At 47.9% G+C, this 22,253-nt stretch overlaps 1 protein-coding gene across 1 annotated transcript; it reads left to right on the top strand.

Annotated features, from left to right (window-relative positions):
• Window positions 1-519: 519 nt before the first annotated feature.
• VASH1 (vasohibin 1) lies at window positions 520-21,698 on the top strand. The gene is made up of 7 exons (XM_074996735.1): window positions 520-783; window positions 8,441-8,529; window positions 9,696-9,752; window positions 10,859-10,933; window positions 12,093-12,474; window positions 13,016-13,128; window positions 13,759-21,698. The coding sequence occupies exons 1-7, from the start codon at window positions 520-522 to the stop codon at window positions 13,829-13,831; spliced, it is 1,053 nt and encodes a 350-aa protein (XP_074852836.1). The 3' UTR covers window positions 13,832-21,698.
• The last annotated feature ends 555 nt before the right edge of the window (window positions 21,699-22,253 follow it).

Raw genomic sequence — 22,253 nt, 5'->3', positions numbered from 1 at the left:
TAACTTTCCGCCGCCGAGACAAACGTTTCGAGGCGCTGCGAGCCCCTAGGCTGGTACCAATCAGCTGTGTCCTCCCCTCTGCCTAGGGGTAGTTCCCTCATCGCTCTGCTCCCACTGGCTGCGGCTGGCAGCTTGTCGCTGGCTCGGTGGCGCCCGTCCCCCTGGGGTGGCCTGAGCCGACTAGACAGCCCCCTGCCGTCTGCTAGCTGGATCGTGTCGTTGCGCCGAGCCTGCTTGGTGGAGTGCGGTTCTGTGTTTTGAAAAGTCGAGCCTGTGCTGTGTCTCCAGGCCACTTCGTTCGCTTGACCTGGACCCCGCTTTGACTCTTCAGTCTGGTTTGACCTCCTGTTGGGTAGAAGATACCTCGAGATTGCCGGCTGCTGATGTGAATGAGCCACACCCTTTTTGTCTTAAAGGGCCTCTGCACGCTGGCTGCCATGTGCTTCTCTGTCTCGGGCAGGCTGGGGGGGGCGGGGGGCATTGTGCTGTAAGCCACCCATTTCCAGTCGGCAGGCTGGGATGCCGGGGGGCAAAACGGGGGGCAGTGGCGCTGCTGCCACCAGGCGCTCTGAGGCCAGCGAAGAGGCAACGCAGAGAGAGGAGGAGCAGGAAGATGATGGTGATGAAGATCTGCGAGACGGAGGAGTTCCGTTCTTTGTGAACCGAGGAGGGCTACCCATTGATGAGCCCACATGGGAGAGAATGTGGAGACACGTGGCCAAGATCCATCCTGAGGGAGAAATGGTGGCACAAAGGATTCGAGGAGCCACAGACCTACCCAAGGTGAGAATCCCTGAAAGAACTGATACATCAGATCACGTGGCTTCAGACAGAACCTGGGATTTGTTATGGAAATATGAAATTCAGATCGGTAATTCTCATGTGAGGGCTTCATTCAAAGCAAACCCAGTCAGATGGGTGTAAACCACTGGGATTCCCTATCAGGGATGAGTTCTTGACCCTGTCCTGTTCATGGATTGGGCTTTGATCTAATAGAATTTTCCTGTTTAACTGTTTTGGTGCTATTTGTGGTAATGCAAAAGGCCAGGTGGAGAGTAATCTTAGAGCAAAGGGAGTGGGGGAGAGTCAGGATTCTGAGACAGAGAACCAAACTGGGATTTTACACCATGCCTGGCCTATAAGAGGAGGGGGTAATGCTGCCCTGTCTGCATTCCAAATATTGTGTATTGACCTGGGCACTTTGTTCTTAAAAGATAGTAACTGAGAATAATCCTGAAAGGCAACCTGCTAAAAAGACAAGGTGATCTGATTTATGTTAGGTGGTAACTTAGTATGTGCATTGTGGAGAAAAGGAGAGTAAAGCTGGAATTTGACTGGTTAAATACTTGTAATGGGGAAAGCTGGATGAGTGGGGGTAGGGTGAGGAGTAATTATAACCAGGAACAGGCTATAGGCTATAAAAGGCAACACTGAGACTGGACATGAGAAATAGTCTTCTCCAGGACAAGGAGATTTTCTCCCTACCCACAAAGGTGGCTCTGACAGCAGAGAGTTAAGAGCAGATTGGAGAATGCTTGTACAACTTCTGTAGAGGAAACTTGCTACCAGCATGAGGCAGATCAGATGATCTCATTGTTTTTCTGGCCCTAGTGCTGAGAATCCCATGAAAAAAGGGGAACCTGAGGTCATGCATCTTGATACTGTACTGAGTGAGTCTTCTGTATGGGCCTTCTGGGTTTTTTTTTTTCTGTAGATATTGCTATTTCTGCATAAGTATGGCTCCTGGTAAAAAGTCTAGGGGATATTTAGAGCCTCATATTGAAAGTGTTTCTTAAATAATCATTGCCTTATAAAGATACTTTTTTCAAAGGACAGTTATTTCCATTTTTATAAACGCAGACAACTGAGTCAAAGATTAAGTGACTTGCCTAGGGCTCACAGCAAGTCTGTGGCAGAGCCAGTAAGGTAACCTTGGGATTCATGTGTTCAGTCCCTTATTTGAATCAGGAGACATGGTCCGAGCCTTGTTTTTCTTTCTTGCTTCTCAAGCATGGTTTGGATCCTCATTGAGGGTGAAACTTAATTATCCTCTTCCCAAAACAAAAGTAATTGATTTGGGTATGAGAGAAGAGGGAGGCATAAGGAAACTAGTTGTGTGTAGTCTCCATTGCCGTTGTACTTTGAAGTATTCCTGCTTGTTAGATGCAGCTGTATTCTGGACCATGAGTGCCAAGGGGCTATGGCCACTGGAGGCAAGTGGCACAGGCTCTCCTGACAATACCAAGTTGAAAGTTCGGCCAATCCTCTCTTTTTGGTACCTGTCGTAGCATTGTGTAGTAGCCTGGCTTGTGCGTTGTGCTCAGCGAGGCTGGCCCAGAACACATCCTGCCATCTGGGCCTACTGCTTATTGGTCTCTCAGCATCTTGCTGTGAATATAGAGGGGAGAATGTGGGAGGAAGACTGGGGCACAGGAATGGGAAGTGCCCGCCTTTGCCTGCAGTGAAATTTCCATGTCTCTGAGTCCCATTTATATTGGAATGCACAAAAACATGTCTAGGGTCTTTGAAGAACTGATGCACAGGTTAGAATTCTGGCAATAACAGACCAGAGGAAAATATATTTGTGTTTTACTGAAAAGGAACTTTAACCACCGCCTGCAGAGAGAAAGTGCTGAACTCTCTCTTTTATATTCAAATTCAACACATTAACACGAAGTTTGAACCCAGACAGCAATTACATGGGCCATTATAAGGACTCTTTTTTCCATACTTTGCTTTACCTGACTCTTGACTCCCACCCCACCCCACCCCACCGTCCCTCTGCTCTTCTGTTTTGCCCACCTTGATTACATTCTTTCTGATTTGTCAACCTTGATAACAATTTTTGGTTCTCTGTGCCTTAAATATTGAGTCTGTTCTGGTCTGGCTATGGTCTGAAGAAGTGGGTCTGTCCCACGAAAGCTCACCACCTAATAAATTATTTTGTTAGTCTTCAAAGTGCTACTGGACTGCTTTTTTGTTTTGATAAATATAGACTCTCACAGCTCGCGCTCTCAATATTTTTCATGTGTACTCTTCAGGGCTGGCTCCTATGAGAGGCGGATTGCTGAGGCTGAACAAGGCCTTGGGAGGGAGGCAGGAGTTACTATAGCAGATCAGACCACTGGCCTACCTACATCCAAAATCCTGTCTGGGATGAGCGTCAGTACAGGGTGCTTAGGGATTGAAGTGGGGAGAACAGTGGTACTGTTCCTAGCCTTGCCAACAAAATAAGCTCCAGCCCTTGAGACACTACAATGAGATGTCCTTGCAGTACCTTGCACAGGTGATCCACAGGGGCATGCTGAGCTCTGTTAGGCCTGGCTCCCTTATTGTAGGAGGGAGAAAATGGAGTTATGCTCTCAAGTGAAAGGGGACTCACTGGCTGCAGGCTGTGTGGATTTTGATTGATCTCCCTTTGTCTTACGTGACTCGATCATACCCAGTGTTGATCGTATGCTAGAGTTCTCACCTCAGTGTCTCTCTCATAGCTGTTGTTTCAGGCTCTTAACAGATGAGCATTTCCACCTTAAACTTTTTAAAAACAAAAAAAATAACCCCGAGATTCTAGATCGCAGGAAGGCAGTGGCAGGATTGCAGACTGTTCCTCTATGAATCCTGTAGATACATGGGTGGAAAAAGACAGGAGGCAGGAGAGGAATAACCTGCCAATGGAAAGTTTCCTAATAACCCCTATCAGTTTGCATTTGGCATGAACCCTGAAATGGACACAAGTTTCTGCGAAGCTTGTCAGTCCTTAATTTGTAGATGATCTCATTATCCTTATACATATCTAGATATTAGCTCCTGTCATGTTCATTTAATATGGCAGGGGAGGCTGTTCCACTTCTGGCCAGCATTATCATTCTAAGACAGCATTGCCGCCTCCTCTCTGGTGCTGCACATCTTGCTAAGTAGTCTGAGAATGTCTGTCAGAGGATTCCCAAACTCTTGCTTCCTGCTGCTGTTTCATTTTGCTGTGCCAGACTCTGTCACCTGCAGAGATCTGCCAATGCGGGGAGGAGAAAGACGGCAGTGGCTTTGGGGCTCCTGGCCATTGCTGCTGTGGCAGTGGAGGTGGCTAGAACCCCAGGCCATTAAAATTGCCACTGGAGCACTTCTCTGATGGCTGGAGATGGGGCTCAATGCTGCTAGAGTTGTCTACCCTTTCCAAGGTGTGGAGCCAGCCACCTCCAACACACCTTGCCTGGGAAACTCTGGAAGCTGTCAGCCCCCCGGCCCCATTCCATGCTAGTTGGAGAGATGCAAGTAAGTTATTCACGTCTGAGGTACGCTGTACCTGGCTTTGGATGATCCGTAATTTGGTGTCATGTGAAGGGTCTGACTTAACAAATGCTTCCGAGCTGAAAGAACAGCCTTAAAACAGACACTTTTCTTGGTTACTGCTGTTAGCAGGTATCAGGGCATGGATGGTAAAAGATCAATGACTCTGAAGTACTTAGGTGCAATGAGGCGAGTTATTGATTTGAGGGGCTCCAACAGCATGAAAACTTGAAATGTTCTTCGAGTTTGTTTTTCAGAGCTGGGGCTATTTACTCCTTGGCATTCCAGTGGGAGTAGTCTGCTTCCACTTCCATCTTTCGTCAATTTCATCTCCCATATCTCTTCTTCCTTAGTTCAGGGGTGTACAAAGTGAGAGAGAGGGTCTTGGCGGGGGGGGATATGAAATTTCCTAAAGGCGGCGGAGGCATATCACGATTGGCTGCTGAGTCAGTCCCATCCATCTAATTAAAAATGTTGAAATATATTACTGTTTTATGTATGTAACATATTTTTAGGCAACTGGTGGGGCACCAGCAGAACTGCTCCTTCCCTGCCCGTACTGCCGCTACTTCTACTCAAGAGAGTCCCCCAGCACAGCGCTGAGCTGGGGGCAGGAAAGGAGACCCTTTAACTGGGCTCCCCAGCTTTGGGCTTATGTGTTTCACAAGGATTTTTAAAATCTCGCCCAGACCAGTGTTCCCTCTAATGTTTTCTACCCCCACCACCCAACACTCTGCTGTGGCCTCCACAGCCTCTGCCACCAAGGGCACACAGTGCATCACTTCCAGGAGATGGCTGCTTATTTCCAGGGGGTTGGCGGGGGGAGGGTGCCCGCTAATTGCAGGGACAAAAAGTGGGGCTCGGTGTGAAAAGTTTGCTCACCCCTGTAGTAGGGAAATGGGAAAGGAAATGAACTGGTCCAGTTTTGCTATCCCAAGTGGAGTGCCGGGCATTAGTGAAATGTGACTGTAAAGTAAGAAGGCATTTTGGTGACTATTCTGGTGACAGGACCCTCTTCAAGACAGAGCGCAGGGCTCTTCTGGCTGCAGTAGACCAATGTCATTTCCCACAAAGTAATCTTACTAATTTTTTGCTTGCAGTTTGATTTGAAGTGAGACTGTGGCCTGAGCTGAGCTATGCATTGCAATGTGGGAGTCACAAGAGGCTCCTGTCTCTGTGGGCTTGCTTCTCCTAGCTCCTCCATTGCAGGCAATGTTGGGAACCAGTGCTGAAACTTCCCTTGCTATCCTTGGAAGTCTGTTTATTTCTAGAGTCCTGTGTTGGATACTCTCAGGAGATGCTTAGGCCAATGGAGAGGAATGTGGTCCTGCTGCTCCCAGGAGCCAGTGGCCTGCCCTGGCAGCTCCTCCTGACAGTATGGCTGGACCATCCCAACCCTGCCACCAGAGGGATTGTAGGAGCCTGGAAAGGAGACACAGTGGGAGGTGGCTGTGATGGGACTATATTTCTCCAGCAGGTCACAGCATCTCCTGAAAGTAGATCCCTGCCAATCAGTGGATACTGATATCCATCCGTAGGTATCTGAATCCATGTGTAGACAATCGTATCCACGCAGGGATCTACTGATCCCATTTAGGCTGACGTGGCAACATGATTGAGATCTCGGAACTCATTCATAGTTCTGTAGCTGTATATCTGGGATAGTAACAGAGAGGTAGCTGTATTAGTCTGTATTCTAACAAAACAAACCAGCAGTCACGTAGCACTTTAAAGACTAACAAAATAATTTATTAGTATAAATATATAATTAATATAAATTATATATATAATATAAATTATTTTGTTAGTCTTTAAAGTGCTACATGACTGCTGGTTTGTTTTATCTGAGCTGCATGGCCAGATCTGAGACCACAGCTTAATTACCTGAGGTGCTGCTTCCACATTAAGTAGCTTCCCTCCGCCCCCGCCCTTCCCCTGGCCTCCCACAGTGAAGTGGTTTCCATTACACGATCTCTGGGTATTGCATGTTACCCAGATATAAAGTGGATCTGAGAGTGAGAAGCAGTTCCCAGTAGCTGAGAGAGGAGTAACTAAAAGGAACCAGTGATTTGTGCTGTTAATACGCATCTCACTGGAACTGAGGCAGTACATTTTAGCTGCTTTGTCTCTGAACAAATGCTGCAGAGAAGTCACCCGCTGAGGAAGTGAGGTAAGGTTAAAGGCTTAGCCTGCCCTGGTTTTGCCACTTTCCTTTGTTCCGCTTAGGAATAATTTCCTGTGACTCACTTAACTCATAGCTTCTAAATCAACTTAGTGTGAGTTAGTTTCTGAGACAGCCAATGTCCCTGAATTGTTTTCAAGATGGCTCCCTGTTCCTCTGGGAATAGGAGCACAAACTGCTGGGAAGGAGAAGGAAAGATGCAAGATCACCTGCAGTGCCTCTCGCAGGCCGAGGTTGCGTAGAAAGAACTTGTGTTTCTGTGCGTTCCCAGAAGGGGATGGAAGTAAGGTATTTGCTCGCAAAGAGCACTGGAGACAACCGCTGGCGCGCTTCGTTGTCTCTTCTGTCCAGTCGCTGCTGACTTCCCTGAGAGGTGCTGGGAAATAAGCATCAGTCACAAAATGGCATCTTTATCAAACTGACTTACTGAGAAAATGTTAAGACAAGACAATATAGAGAGGAAATAGACCTAGAACATCTTTCAGCTGCCTGCTGTTGTGTAAATGCTGTCTGTGCGTGGAATGCCACACAACAAACAGCCTCTCCCAAGACACTTCAGCCTACAATAGGCAGGCAATATGAAATACAGAACTCTCTCTTATCCAGTATTCAGTCAACTGGAACTCTCAGATAACCGGCACAAACACGCTGCAGCGTGGAGGTAACTCCCAGCCCCATTGCTGCTGGAGTTCCCTCAGTCCCAGATGGCTCCCCAGGTCTGGAGCTGCTGGACTTTTCCAGCCCCAGCAGGTTCCTCCAGCCCCAGCTGGCTTTCCAGTTCGGGAGATGCTGGGATTCCCCTGGCCCCAGGTGGGGATCCTGTGTCTTTGTCTCCCCTCAGCTGCTCTCAATTAACCAGCATATTTTCATCTCTGGCAACCTCCTGGTCCCAGGGCTGCTGGATATGAAAGAGTTTATTGTACAATGAAAAGACAGAGGGAGGTCTTTGTCTCCAATTAACTTTGTTACACTGAGGGTGGGTGACAAGAATGTGGTCAGTGAAGAACTGAATCGACCAGACCACACTGACATAGAGTTTGGGGCTTTGATGTCAGATCCATGTGCAGATGGCATTAACCTTGCTTAGTAGGTTCAGGGAAGTTGTGACAGAGTTCCCCTTTTTATACCACATCTGTTTTTTCCATTGTCTTTCACTGATTGTGTGTCTTGGCCCTGTTTGTGAGTCCGTCCTTGTGTTCTGTTTTGGCTGGGCAGACAGGACCTTTGTCTTTTCTTAAGATAGCTTTAACACTTGCAGCTTTGACAGTTGATACGTTTCAAAACAAAGAGAAAAGAAGGTTTGGCTGGACCCAGGAGACCAACACTGCAGAATCAAGTTGATAGTCTGGGTAATAGATGTGCAAATTCCACAGTTGTGTAACTCAGTCATAGAAGTTGAGATGTAAATTTTGGGGTACCTCTGTTGGCTTATTCAGTGCATCTCCCTGCTTAGGTAATTTCATTCCCGATTCCTTTCTGTGCTCACTGTGCCAGGAGGTGGGCTTTCATCCTTCCCTGGTGAGTCTCTTCCATGCTCTGGTACTCCTTGCTGTTGCAGAACTCTTACTGAGCTTGTCTACACTTTCATTCTATGCCTCTGTCTTATGTCCATGTTCCATCCTGTGTCCCTCTTCCTCATTTGATGTTTGTAGGCTATTTTGTATCCCTCCTTGGTTGTCACTTAAGTTCTGTAGCCCCTTTTTCTTTGAGTTATTCATTTAAAAAACCAGTTCTTTGATCCCTGACGTCTTTGTGTTACTCTTCTCTGAATCCCTGCCAGTTTGTCCACTTGAGGACAGACGAATGAAGTGACTTCAACTCAGGGACTATTTTGGGTGGACAACAAAAAGAGATTAGCTCCTTGGGTGACAGAGGAATGCCTCTCCTATGGTGACGTTTCAATGTGTTCAGTAAAGGGATTGGCAGGTTGAGGAGACATCTGCTCTGTGGCTCACTCTGCTTTTCCCTGTTCAGATTCCCATACCGAGTGTGCCTGTGCTCCAGCCGTCCACCCCCATCCCTGAGCGCCTGGAAGCCATACAACGCTATATCAAGGAGCTTCAGTATCCTTTACTGTTATCACAGACACCAGGGAGTGCTGATCCAGGAAGGGGAAGCCAGGAGACCTTCCCCTAGCTGACCATGAGAGACCAGCTGACTCTGCTTCAGCCAGAAAGGGAAACGACTTGTTCCCTAAAAGCAGGAAGCTGAAGTTGTGACAGTGAGTCATTTGCTGTTTCATTTATTCCTGGCCAATTGCATCTCTTTTTGTCATCACAGTGGCAGGTGTCTCAGCAGGGCCAACGTGTAGGAGATTTTCCTTCAGCCACACGCATTGAATTGAAATGGCCATTCCTTTTAAAACATCCTAGCTGAAAGCTCCAGTAGTTGCTGAGTGCTGGGTCTGCCTAAACCTGCAGGAAGGGCCTGGAAGAGATTAAAACCAGGGATTAGAAGATGCTAATCTCCCCTGCCAAGCTTGGGTGTGCTGGCGTTGGGGAGTTTAAACTTCATGCTGAATCACTTTATGGGGTGCTCTCTTCTCTGTAGATGGCCACAACATAATCACTCCTGCCTTTGAGTGTCAGGCAGATGACCAACATTCAGACATGTATGCTTATGGTGTGGGAACAAGGTTCCTATGTACTCTTGTGCTCTGTTTGCTGGGATGGGGTGAGGTAGAGGAGGGGAGTGCAACACATGTAAACTTTTATTTTGCTGATGGAATATGGAGCTGAAAGGTGGGAAGGGCGTCTGCAGCACCTTTTTTGCTAATTTTGGAGTTGGACTGCTTTTGGGATATGTCTCAGCCAGCATGAGAGCATAGTACCTTTGGCATTATTAGCCTGGTTGTGATCCTCTGCAGGCAGCAGCAAGTGAGAGTTGGTTTCAACCCTGTTCCATTCTGAAAACATGTCCTGCTGAGGAGGAGACTGACCTGAAAATGTGCTCTTGGCAGGGACGCTTGGGACTAGAGAGGGAAATAGATGCGCTCTATTTCCTTCCTCCCCCTCAACTCAAAGAGCACAAGTGTGAGGAATAGCCAATAGGAAATGCCCACTGTTTCATTGCTGGTATTTTGCTTGCTGGAGTGTGAGGTTCCTACAAGAACAATAACTGGTACCTGGAGGGTACAAAGAGATTCCTCCCAGCAGATTGTTGTATGTGGGCAACTCTGGCTTCTCAGCTCTCTTCCAGTCGACGTGGCCCCTTAACCTTTTTTCTTTAGGTACAATCACACTGGGACCCAGTTCTTTGAAATTAAGAAGAGCAGACCTCTGACCGGGTAAGCACTGTCAGCTTTTCCCATGCTCCTGCCTTCTTGTATGGGGAACTTGGCACCTCTTATAGCCACTACTTCTGTACTAAGTCAGTGTCACAGTTTTGTGCAACCTTACGATGGACACTGCTGATCAGATTTAGTCTGGCTCACATATGAGGGCTGGATTTCTTGCCAAGGGTCAGTAAACTACCTGTTAGCCAGAAGTGTCCAATTTGTGAGCACATCTAATTTATTATCTAGATCATTGGCTTCTGGGGGGCTGTGTGTAAAGTAAAACAAAACTCTGTCTTAAGCTCTCCAAAGGCCAAACCTTTCTGCAGTTCTAGTTTTCCAGCACCCTGGAGTGTATTTGGTGCAAAATGTGGACTTGCTAGACTCTTTTAGTGACTGACACTTTATAAAGCAAAACAGATGTGTGGGGAAGGAGGTGGTGATGGTGATGGACAACCCCAGACTGCTTTGCTTTGTGAACTCGGAGTGTGTACCCAGGATGAAGTCAATCACCTTTGTGCCATCTGGGTTCCACGTACAGTTTAGGGACCTCTTCCTCTGCTGACCATACCTCTGTGCCATCACTAATACTGTTGGCCCAAACCATCAGGTGTGGCTGTATGTTTGGACATTTTAAACTTCTTGTGATGGAACCAGGGCAGAATATGCTCTGCAGCCTGTGACCAATGCAGGGGGACTAGGATTGAGTGGTGCTTTTGCAGGCCCCTTCCCTACACCCAGAAAGGGGCAGGAAGTGTCTCTAGAACTCAGCCTTCTACATGAGGCGTCTTATTGTTTGGATGAGTATAAATCCAGAGGAGCTATGCTGAGATGAGAGGGAACGACTCTGTATTTGCTGAGAGTGAGTGGAGAGTAAAGTTTGTCTTAGAGAGTAGACCCTGTTAGAGTCGATGAGGGGAAACTCCATCGCAGCAGTGTTAGGAGGGAATGGCAAAAACGGGAGTCTGAATTTAGTTTATTCCAAAAGTGTGTTCTCCTCTCTCATCTGCCTTATGTCTTCCTCTCTCCTTGCAACCTCCCATGCCTACACACCAGCCTGTTCGATGCAAACCCCTTTAATTCTCCTCCTCTGTCTCTCCTCTTGTGCTGCCCAACAGGCTGATGGACCTGGCCAAAGAAATGACCAAAGAGGCCCTGCCAATCAAATGCCTAGAAGCTGTGATCCTGGGAATGTATCCTTTCCTCTTAGAAACATGCATGTATGCTCATCCTAATGGGTTCTCCCCCCCTCCCACCCCCAATAGAGCCCTGCAAATCTGGGGATATCCACTTTGTATCAGATGTGGATATCTGTAGACCACATTGCAGATCGTGACTCGGATGTGGTTACAAATCCTGTATCTCTGCAGGGCTCTACTTCCCGTGTTCCCTTAGGCACCTCTCATGCTGCTTATGCATTGCCAGTGGCCTGCGTAGTAAAGCTAGCTTTTCAGAGTTTCTTCTCTCTCGCTTTAGGATTGAGTATTTATATTCCTTTTGGACATAACTGGGGGGAGAGAGAGAGAGAGAGAGAGAGAGGGGAGGAGGATGTTGCTGTGAATAAACAGGAAGGAAATAACATCAGGTCAAACACCCTCTCTTGCTTGGTGGGGATGTTTCACTCACTATGCATTACCTCACACTTTCTGTGCAGTGCAGACAGCCATGGAAGAGAACCTGTCAGGCTCTCTTGGATAATGCTTGCTTTTAATCCTGGTTTTATGCCAGTCCCTCCATACACACACGTCCTGGGAAGCACATGTCCTCTGGGGCCTGTCAGGTTGAGTCCAACAGGGGACATGTCTCTTTTATTTGTTGGAGTTACCTCAGTGATGAGGAAACATTTGAACATTAAGTTAATTGGACTCTAAAGTTTTGGAAAGTTAGTTGTGTTCAGATGCAGTGATTATCTGAAATGCAGGTCCGGGGGCCTCAGCAGCTTGGGGGAATGGGTTACATTTTTACCTGTAGGGCACCAGGTTCAATCCCGTCTTGGCTGATAGTGATGGTCGATTTAACTTACTTTTGTGGTGGCCTCCTGGCTCCTAGCAGGACAGGTGTACACACCAAAAAACTGCCATTACAATTAGCTTTCCTTTGGGCTGCTTTGTTTTGGAAGGTGAGGAGTGAGCATCCCTCTGATCCCAGGGCATGCTAGGATTGTCCCAGGGTAGACTGGAGCTGTATCTGCTTTGGAGGCAGACAGGATTTGGTCTCCAGGGCTTCAGGCTCTTGTCACCAGCAGTGAATCTGCTTGCTAGTCTAGGGTGGCCGAGATGATTTTGGGGGATGGGTAGAAAGAATCTTTTCTCAGCATCACCAGTTGTTTCCTGAATGGGGTGGCGTGGCCAGTTACCTCACCAACAACATGCCCACACTGGAGCGTTTCCCCATCAGCTTCAAAACTCACTTCTCAGGGAACTACTTCCGCCACATTGTGCTGGGAGTGAACTTTGGGGGCCGCTATGGAGCGCTGGGCATCAGCCGCCGTGAGGAGCTCATGTACAAGGCACCCACCTTCCGCACGCTGAGCGAGCTGATCTTCAACTATGAGGAGGCGTACCGCCGCTGCTGGCACGTCCTCAAAAAGGTGAAGCTGGGTCATTTTGTGTCCCATGACCCACACAGTGTGGAGCAGATTGAGTGGAAGCATTCCATTCTGGATGTGGAGAAGCTGGGCCGTGAGGACTTCCGTAAGGAGCTTGAGAGACATGCCCGGGACATGAGGCTAAAGGTGAGAAGCTGCGAGGTGCTGGGGAGACCTCCCTGCTGCTCTGGGAGGCTGCAGGTGTGAATTTTGTTCTTGGTGCCCAAGTTTTGTAGTTTAATTAGATTCTGGCACCAATATTCTAGAGGGCCCTGCTAGGCTGGGGTGGGAGAAGGAGGTAAGAATGCTCCTCTCCGTTCTGGTGACCCTGATCCCAATGTGGTGCAGACTGCTCTGCATTTGGTAGGTGTAGATGCTGTGTATCAGGGTATAGCTTTTGCCCAGATGAATCCTGTGCCTTTGGGTATGTCTGCTGGGCACTGGGCAGATGAGCCAAGGTATGTACTTGCTAAGAAGTTGTGGGTGGAGAGATGTTTGAGACTCTCTAAAGGCAGGGTACAGTACAGTAGAGCCACTTAATGCCCATCCCTGACTTCTCTTTTCTTGATGTTAATTTTGTTCATCTCACTGTTGCAGCTTCCCAGAGAATGAAGTACCTTGGGCCTAGTGTTCTCCAGCCACTGATAGCCCTACATCCTCTTCCTTCTTGCTTGTTTTTCTCCTGCAGATTGGCAAAGGAACAGGGCCACCATCTCCCACCAAGGACAGGAAGAAAGATGTGTCCTCCCCACAACGGGGCCAATCCAGTCCACACCGCCGCAACAGCCGTGGGGAGAGGCGGTGAGTGGGGTTGGTGGGTGGCTTTTTTTGGAGGATCTTCAGTCATGCTATAGTATTTCTTTCTATCCCTTCACACCCTTGGATAAAGTATATTTCTGAGAGCTCTCTGGTTACAGCTCACAACTGGGGAGATGTATCTCAGCTGTGTTGGTGTTCCCCTGTCCCCCAACAGGCTCTGTCCCTGCTTTCTCTTCTGTGAATTGCTGCCTTCCCACTTTCAAACTGTAGCTGGAATTTGCTGGGGGGGGGAGGGTGCAGGTAGTGGAGGGTCCCCCGCTCAAACAGCTAATGTGATTTGGGTCTCTCAGTCCTCAAAGAGATATCTGAACCTACATTGTTGGTCAGTGAGAACTGATGTGCCTTTGAGGCTGCTTTAAGGTCTAATCCCAAATCCATCTTCTCAGAAAAGCATCTCAAATGGAGGTGCTGGGTTTCCCACTCTGTATTGCCTCTTCTGGGGGGTGTTGGCCAGGTGAAGAAGAGCCACCTCTGCTACTCTAGCAGTATGGGATCTGGTGAAGGGGATGAAACACCTCTTCCCATGCTGGCACCTCTTGCTCTGAGAGAGCTACCCTGTCAGAGGAGAAGTTGAGAATGCTGCTGAATATCCACTTCCTTTTTTCTTCACAGGCTGTCAGGTGAGAAGAAGCCTGCTGAATCCAAAGCCATGCCAGACCTCAATGGATATCAAATCCGGGTGTGAAGAGAAGGTGTGCCTGGCTCCATGGGCACCCCGCTGGCCACACCTGAGAACAGGATCCACATGTAGCAAGCTTGATGTGGGGAAGGGGAAATGGGAGTGGAGGGATGGTCTTCCAAGATACTTCTATCCAGCCTATCCCAGAGCTGTATCCTGGGGGTCAGAAGGGTCATGTGCCTGCCTGCCTTCTCGGGAAGAACACTTTTTAATTCAACAAAACAAGTTTTTAAGAGGCCAGAACTGCCAGTTGATGGAAGGTGCCACAGGGTGTTTGAGAGGGCACCTGTTGAGATGTGGTGAGAGATGGCATGAGTGAAGCCAGCAGAGCTCAGGCTTTGCATGGATGCCTGGGGGCTAACAGACAACTGGGGCACTTCATCCCCAGTGCCTCTTCCTCTTCCAAGCTGAAGGGCTCAAGCCAGCACAGTGCCCCAGCCTTGCAAGAGGGGAGGGTATTGGAGTTGAAAGGAAAGGCCCCTATCTCTGGTAGAGGACGGATTTTTGGGTTTGTAACTTCTGCATTTTTTGCCACTGTCATTCTCGTTGGGGAAGGAGGGAATGAAATACACGATCACCTTCCACATCACCTGTGCCTGCTGGGAGGACAAATAAGCCCTGGAATAATTAACACTTGCAGTGCTAGTGAAAATGCAAGCTGTCAGTGGTGTTGAGTGCCTCATGCAGTGAACTCACCACTGTAACATTACAACTGGTCTGCAGTGTATCCCTCTGTGTTGTCAAAGCTGTGGGGGATGAGTGTGTCTCCCGCTTCCTGTGAAGTGCTCTGGAGGCTGCCCTTCATGGCAGTATGTTCAGAAAATAGGCTGCTGGACAGCTCTGTCTGTGATGATGGATGTTTAGCAGGTAAGATGGCTGGAAACTGTACCTCCCCCCGCTCTCTTCTCAGTCATAGTGACTGGAAATTGCAGGGAAGGTTTGGCCACTGAAGTGCAAACTCTATGAGGAAGCAAGTGATTCTGATGCACATGAGCAGGCTTCAAAAACATCTTTTTGTCCAGCAAGGAATGATCTTCCTTTTGTCTTTGTTGGGTTGTACTGTTAGTCTGGTGGGGCGGGGGCAGGGGACAAGGCTTCCTTCCCATCCTGGCCCTTTGCTCAACTGGAATATTCAAGGCACAGCCATCTCAAATTCCTTTTAACTCTTGTGCTTTTGAAGCTACTTTTTGTGATACTTTGCGCTTATAGAATCTGGCTTCATCCTTTGAGGAAGGGCTCCCTTTCCTGGATACTCAGTCACAGTGGAATTTTTCAACCCAGCATTAAAATAGAAGGGTGCAGGCCCAGTGCAGAGCTCTGCTCAAAGGGCCCGTGTGATGGTGAATCTTTACACAAAATAAGGTCACATTTTGTGGTCGTGTTGGTCCTTGTCTACATCAGTAGCTGGCTGGTGCCTGTTACTGTCGCTAAAAGCGAGGCATACTGGCTTTAGGAACACACAGGGCACTGCCACAGCAAATGCTATGTGGTTCTCTGTCAGGATGATATTGGGGAAAGAAATGCTAGTGGGGATAGAGTGGGTGAAATGTTTGCTGAAGCGTATTAATTCCCAATCCTTTCAGGCACTGTTCCACTACTCCGTGCTCCCCAGTTCCCTTCCACTTCAGAAGTTTTGGAGCAAAGCATGCTGTGGTTGGGTAAGAGGGGCAGAAATAATGAGACGCACTGCCACACATGCAGGAGTCCAACCCAGAGGTTCATGCTCAAGTTAAACGTAGGGTACCAACCCAACCAAGACTGGAATGTCTGCTCCTGGGTACCTCCTTTCTTCTAACTGATCAGTTTGGCTTATTTGACTGCAGCGGCCTGTCCTAGTCATAGGAGCAGGGAGCACAGCCGTGGGCCTATCCTCCAGTTTGTTCTTACAGGGTGTTGGACAATGAGTACTCTGCTCCAGAAAAAGAGGCTGGCCCTTCCGCCTGGCTAAAGCCTTGGCAGCTCTCAAAATACTGATTTGAAGGGGCGGCACAGCTAAGCAGTCCGCATGCCGCAGGTCAGAACTCAGCGGCATTGGCAGCTGCGTGTTTGGGGCCCAGGACCTGGCATGTTAGGGGTGCTGTAGCTCATGGCAGAGTCAGAAGGATGTGGGAGGGGGGCAATGTTGGCATAGCACAGTGCTGGTGAAATGTTTAACATTAGGTCCTGCTACAATACATGAAGGGTCTAAACATACGTGAACTCTGTATGCAAATGGTGGTAGAACATTTTGTATTCTTTCTTGCCTGAGTACATGTTGGAAGCATGGTTCAGACTGTAACTATGGTAGGTGACTGAGCATCCTGGCAGGACACAGGTGGGCCACAGCTCATTTCAGTAGTGTTAAATGGGCCCTTACGTCAAGTAGTTAGTATGCAATGCTCTTCTGTCAGTTAAAGCAGTATTGACCCTTAAAGCACTGCTCCAGAGTGTTTTAATTGACCCCTTGCAGGCAGTGGGACCAGCAGCCACTGTGAGCCCTGGCACAAGGTGGGCAGGGGCCCAGCTCCATGTCCCTGGAAGGGGTGGGGCTTATGGCAGTCAGCTCTTAGCACTGCTGGGGCCCTGGCACTGTCCCCTGCCACAAGCAGCACGTAGCGGTGGGGCAGTGCTATTGCGACACTTCAAAGGGGCTCAGAGCTCTGGCAGCCAGAGCTCCAGACCCCTTTGAAGTGTTGGGCCTAGGGCAACTGCCCATTCCCTCTGCCCCTGCTGCCCCCACCCCCACCATTGGCAGGCCTGTTAACAGGTACCTAATCATCATCTTGCACCACCGGTTATTCTGTGTTTATCTCTGCAGTTCCAGCCCAGGCTCCTTTTTAGCTGTCTGTCCTTTCTGCAGCATGGTGTGTGAATAGGAAGTAGTGTAATTTGCTCCTTACCTAGAATTATATGAGTAATCCTGAAGACTTTTTGAACGAGCATGTCACAGGTGCCAGTCTCCAGAACTCAATGAAATAGTGATGGGAGTTGGAGGACCGGAACTGGAGTCCCCCAGCTCTGTGCCCTAACCAGTGGATTAAATTCCCTCTCTCACTTTGCCCTAATGACTGTTAACTATTTAGTCACAGTGGAACAGCTTCAAGAGAAGAGGGGGCACCACATCAGAACATCCCCTAGTGCAGTGATTTGTGCATATGCCAGAAGAGGAAGGATTCAAATCCTTTTTCTTCCCCCAAGGTAGAGGAGGAGATAGAACTGAACCTGAGTCTCCCACATCTCAGGTGAGCCCTCTAACCAGGGGCAACTCCAGTTCCGGCCAGGTGCTTAAATCATTCCTCAAGAAATGCCTTCAAGGCCTTAACTAAGAGAATCCAGGCAGCAGGTTCCCATTTGTGGATCATTAAGCAGAGCTAGTTACCAATTTCTGTAGCATCTCCCAGGCTATCATGTTGGCTCTTGTGGATTTCACTGTAAACCTCTCTTTCTCCTCATTGATTGTAAGGGAGCCTGGGTGCCTAACTTTGCTTTGTGCATCACAGTGGTACGGCTGATACTGTTTTAGGTGCCTGAAGGTTGGGCACTGAGACGCTGAGTAGGAAGTCTCTTCATGGATTCTCTCTAGATGGATGGAAGAGGGCAACTGAGAAGAGTCAGCTGCATGCTGGTGAGTCTTTAGCAGAAGCAGGGCAAGGACAAGCTGTGACATTAAAAGATCATCAGTATAGAATGGATGAAACAAAATGCTTTGTTCCACCCAGTAACTCAAGCTGTGGGGTTTGTTTATGCAGAATGTAACTGAGGTGAATAGTAGTACAGAAAATTAAATATACACTTTAAATGAGCGGCAGGTAAGGGTTTTTTCAAGCTCTTACGCCTCATCCTTCAATGCATTCACCAGCTGGGGCCAGACAGAATATCCTTTCCAGGTGCAGTGCATGACTCGATGCATTCGGAGGAGGATTTAAATTCTGCTGAAGCATCTGTTGCTGACAGTTTCAAGACTGGTAAGAGTAGATGTTGCATTGATCTGTTCCGATGCAGATCCAGAGTGCATGTGGTCTACATACTGTGCTACTTGTAGCTCAGCAGTAACAGCCTGCATTCCTTGCTTCACTAGTAAGTGATGGGCTCCATCAGCACCTTTGTGTATGGGGCAGTAGCTGCTGTTCATAGGCTGTGCCATGGGAGGCAGCTCTCCTATGCACACTGCAGAAATCCTGTGTTGAATTTTGCACCCCAAGTCCTCCACTGGACCAGTGAAAGGAGAAGAGAGACAAGAAAATCTACACTTGCTCCCCAAGGAACTGTTCTCCAGGAGAGCGATTCCTTTAACAGGTGCAGCAGTGTAACAATCTGATGGTCTCATGAACAGTCCAAACACAGAATCAGGAATCCTACTGCAGAGCAGAGTCGATCACAGGAAAGGTCAAGCCCCTTCCTCGAAAAAGGGTGAGGGATTTCATCAGATTAGCTGTATCATCCACGGGTCCCTTCAGTGGAGTAACACTAGTTGAGGACTACCTGAAGCCTCTTGCGCTGTTCCGCTGCAGCCTTCATGCTGGATTTGGAAGCGCCATTTCAGCACTCCTGTATCCGTCTTCTGGGATGGTGCAGGGAAATTGGAATGACCTGGTCATTGTTTTTCTCCACTTCTGTGCTCTTGCACTTTCTCTCATTTACTAATGGCGAATATAGCACAACAGGAGCTAGTTCAGTGTAAATCCCACCTTCTCTGCCAGCTCAGAGTCTACTGTAGCAGCGGGTAAGAGTGCTGTCCTGGGACAAAAAGTATTGAAGACCAGTTGCTGTCAGGAGAACCCTGGGTACAGAGTTCAATAACTTTAATTTACTAGTGAAGTAGCTGCGCTGTGTTTTTTTTTTTTCTCCCCCCCCCCCCCCTCCTCTGCTCATCCTGGTCTGTTTCCTGCAGCCACGAGCATAGTAGCCGGACTGTTAGACCCAAAGACAGGACTGGGTTCTAGCTTAAGACTGAAGTTGGTCCTTTCAGTGTGTCCCAAACCTCTGTAAGAATATTAGTTTAAAGCTATTAGAAATGAATGAAGGCAATGAGCCAAGGTCCGTCCATAATCCTTAATATTTTCAGAGCAAAACGTGAACAATGTGAAGTCCAGGGCAGAGGGTTTTTTGCAAGACTGGCTCGCAGTCCTTTTAATTAGGTCTCACAAAGACATCACCAATGAGCAATGTTGCCTCTAATTTTTCTTATCTGGATGTGGAATCAGTTTTGCTGGGTTCACAAATACAGAGGTGATGTAGGGCAATGGGTTGGAGTGTGTGAGGTGCTGAGAGTTCTAGGTGGAGTGCTGGGGTGGAGAAGAGGATGAGAATTTGGGATGCAGGCTGTAAGGGGGGGAAAGGACTTTTCCCCACAGCAGTGCCAGGACTGGCAGAATCTCTTCCCCTGCTTCTCCTCCACCACAGCAGCTCCAGCAGGGACAGGGCTTCAGGAGAGGGACTTCTCTCCAGCTGCAGCCCTACACACCCCAACTTCTTCTCAATGAACTGTGCCCTCTCTGTTCTCCAGGTCCTGGATAGCTTGTTGCAAGGCAGTACAGCTTAGCGGGAACTTAACCAATGGGAGTTCTTATTATGGCTACGTCTACGCTGGCAAGTTCTTTTGGGGGGAAAAAAAAAAACAGGTCTTCTCTCAAGAACCTGCAGAGCATCTACACATGCACTGTGCTCCTTCAGTCTGAAATTGAAAGAACACAGCACTTTTTCCAGCATACCTCTTCCCCTCCCTGATGAGGAAGTGTGCCTTTTTCCAAAAGTCTTTCCCAAAAAAAAAAAAGCATGTGTCGCCTGTGGAGCATCTCTGTTGAAAGAGGAATCCTCGTAGCGCTGGGTTTTTCAATCCCTGGCCTGTTCTTTATAAAGACCAGGGGCTGTGTGCACACTCGATATCCAAAGAGTAAATTGATCTTTTGATCTGCTTTTTTTGTGTGTGGACACACTCTTTCTAAAAGGTTTTTCAGAAGAGATCGTCTGGAAGAACTTTCAAAAGATCGCTGTAGTATAGACGTATCCTAAGTTTACATCACACCTCTTCAGCTCCTCCTCATGTATTCCCCAGTCCACGAAGGTTTGAACCTTGTGAGGAGGAAGCATCTCCATACCTGCTCCAGACCATACCTGGCATTGGACATGTCAGACCTGGACAAACTGTGGTTCGTTAACCACATGCAGCTCTTTGACTGTTAAAGTGCAGCTCATGAAGCCCTCACCCCCATTCTCCACTTGCTGGGGGAGGGAGGAATGGGGCTTCACCCTTGCAGGCAAGTGTCAGGGCCTAAGACGACTGCCCAGCAGGTATGGCTCTGGGGGCCAGGTTGTGCATCTTGCAGCTCTCAAACTTATGAAGACTATCTTATGTGGCTTGCCCACCCCTGGTTTATGTGATCAACCAGGACTAGAGAGAGAGGGCCTTGACCGAATTCCTGTAAGCAAGATTATTTTTAAATACAAATGCTGGGTTCAAAACACAGTTCTTCCTAATGCTTCTGTGTTGCTGATGTAGACAGGACCTCTTGTTCCACACTCTTCAACAACGTAATTCTACGACTCTTTAAATGAATGAAGCAGCAAGCAGAGACCAAGGGATTCCATCCCTGGGCTTCTCTGGCATAGTATAAATATACCAGACAGCTGAAAAGTGCACTCGGGTCTCTATCAGGATCTGTGCAATAGTGTAGTCCTGTGAGACTCCAGTGTTGCTCTGAAACCACTCTGCAATGGTTTTCTGTATTTCATGGTATGCCACAGCTGTGGGATGTGTAATGCTTTGTATTCAGGTGTGCTTATCCTACCCCTTGTGACACCCATTCTGTATGTACTGCACATCTATAGTGTACTCTGTAACTTGCCACTTAGAGTAGATGACTCCAGAACCTTGTCTGGGATGTAGTTTGTTTAGCAGGAGTTATTTACACAGTAGCAGAAAAAAGTTATTTGCTGTGATGCTATCACCAGAGTTGCTTTAGAATGTTGTCATGGTATTGCAGGTAAAACCCAGAGTCTGACCCCATGAGTCACCTGAAAAGCTGGTTCACACATGGTATAAACTGGAAACGTCTCCCTAAATTAGTCACTTTATAAAGGCCGAAAAACCACTGCGTAAAAAAGAATCCTACATTGCTAAGGGGCAGAAAAGTCTGGACAAGATAGGAGGTAGAAGTCTTGAATGAGCTCTTGCTACTGACTTGGGCCTGTTTGTAGGCACTTGTTCCAGCAGACTGTTGTAAACAGGGCATGCTTTCCCTCGCTGCCTTACGTGTGAGTCTGCTTCTGTGAAACAGCCCCATATGCTCTCTAGTCTTTGCACTGTTGCCATCTCTAACTTTAAGAATCTGCATAGGAGGGAGCCTCTGATCCAACTTAAGGCAGTAGTTGTTCTTGCGTGGCTCCTGCTCTGCCAAAGCAAGGTGGAATCTCTGTATGCAGCCATGTTGTGCTCCTCAGGGAGTTTAAATACTTGCTGGTCTCCTCTGCAGATACTTATGAATATCACAGCCACTCTCCCTTAGGGTGGCTCATAGGCTCAGGAGCAAACCAGCTTAGGCCAAGGAGGCAGTTGCATCTCTTATACCTCTGCAGAGCAGAGTTTGTCCTCCAGCCTCCAAGTCAGGGCTGAGATGGTGCTAGTGGGACTTGCATAGTCCCTTCCATGCACATCAGTATTTATCCTTTTCTGTTACTATCTGGTGCAACAGACCCATTCACATTTTAACAACAATCCAGTTCAGAACTAACTTAGAAATGAAGGGTTTCTTTCATTATGGACTGTTTCAAGTGTCTTTTTTGTAATTAAGTAGGTATAGGTTTTCCTGTAAACACAAACTGTCTCTAGATTTAGTTTCACTGCACCTATGTATCATATCAGTATTTCTTCCTCCTTTTACATTAGAAAATAAAGTTCCTGTCTGCACAGCTCTTGTTCTGTGCAGAGAAAAAAAACAAGTGCCTTTTTTTTTCCTTCATTGTTGCTGATCAGTAAAACCAGAGCCTGGGTGCTGTTTAACTTTCTGGTCTGGCTAAATGGTTAGGGCAGCGCTCTGGAAAAGAAATGCTGCATTCTAATCTAATACCACAAGGGAATAAATACATGTGGCTTTCAGAGGGGAGGGGAAGGAATGCAAGGTCATCTCTCTTTCTTCTTCTGCGTTGATCAATATGCCCACTCTATCCAGAGCTACTCACAGCAGGAATGAAATACAGGGTTTCCTAGCACCAAAGGAAAGGAGCAGACAGCTCTTTCATACTGCTGCTAATTAAGCTGAGGCAACTTCAGGATGGTGTGGTAGGCCAAAAGTCTGGAAGCAGACTTCTCCTGCGGTTAGACAGTCCTGCCTTCAACAGATGATCCAGCCATCCTCACAAGAACAACAAATCCTCACCAAACTTCGAGTTTAACAGTCCAAGGTGCTCTGAAGCATGTGTCCTCACCACCCCAGACCCGCTGGTGATTGTT

This window comes from Carettochelys insculpta, chromosome 6 (genome assembly GCF_033958435.1).
Source record: "Carettochelys insculpta isolate YL-2023 chromosome 6, ASM3395843v1, whole genome shotgun sequence".
NCBI classification, from domain to species: Eukaryota; Metazoa; Chordata; order Testudines; family Carettochelyidae; genus Carettochelys; species Carettochelys insculpta.
The sequence above is the reverse complement of the archived record's forward strand: the minus strand, read 5'-3'. Positions and strand labels throughout refer to the sequence as shown.

Excerpts from the sequence above, each read along its gene's own strand:
- VASH1 (XM_074996735.1), top strand. The coding sequence starts at position 520 with ATGCCGGGGGGCAAAACGGGGGGCAGTGGCGCTGCTGCCACCAGGCGC. Across the intron at positions 9,753-10,858 it reads AAGAGCAGACCTCTGACCGG|GCTGATGGACCTGGCCAAAG; the intron begins GTAAGCACTGTC and ends GCTGCCCAACAG. Across the intron at positions 12,475-13,015 it reads CCCGGGACATGAGGCTAAAG|ATTGGCAAAGGAACAGGGCC; the intron begins GTGAGAAGCTGC and ends TTTCTCCTGCAG.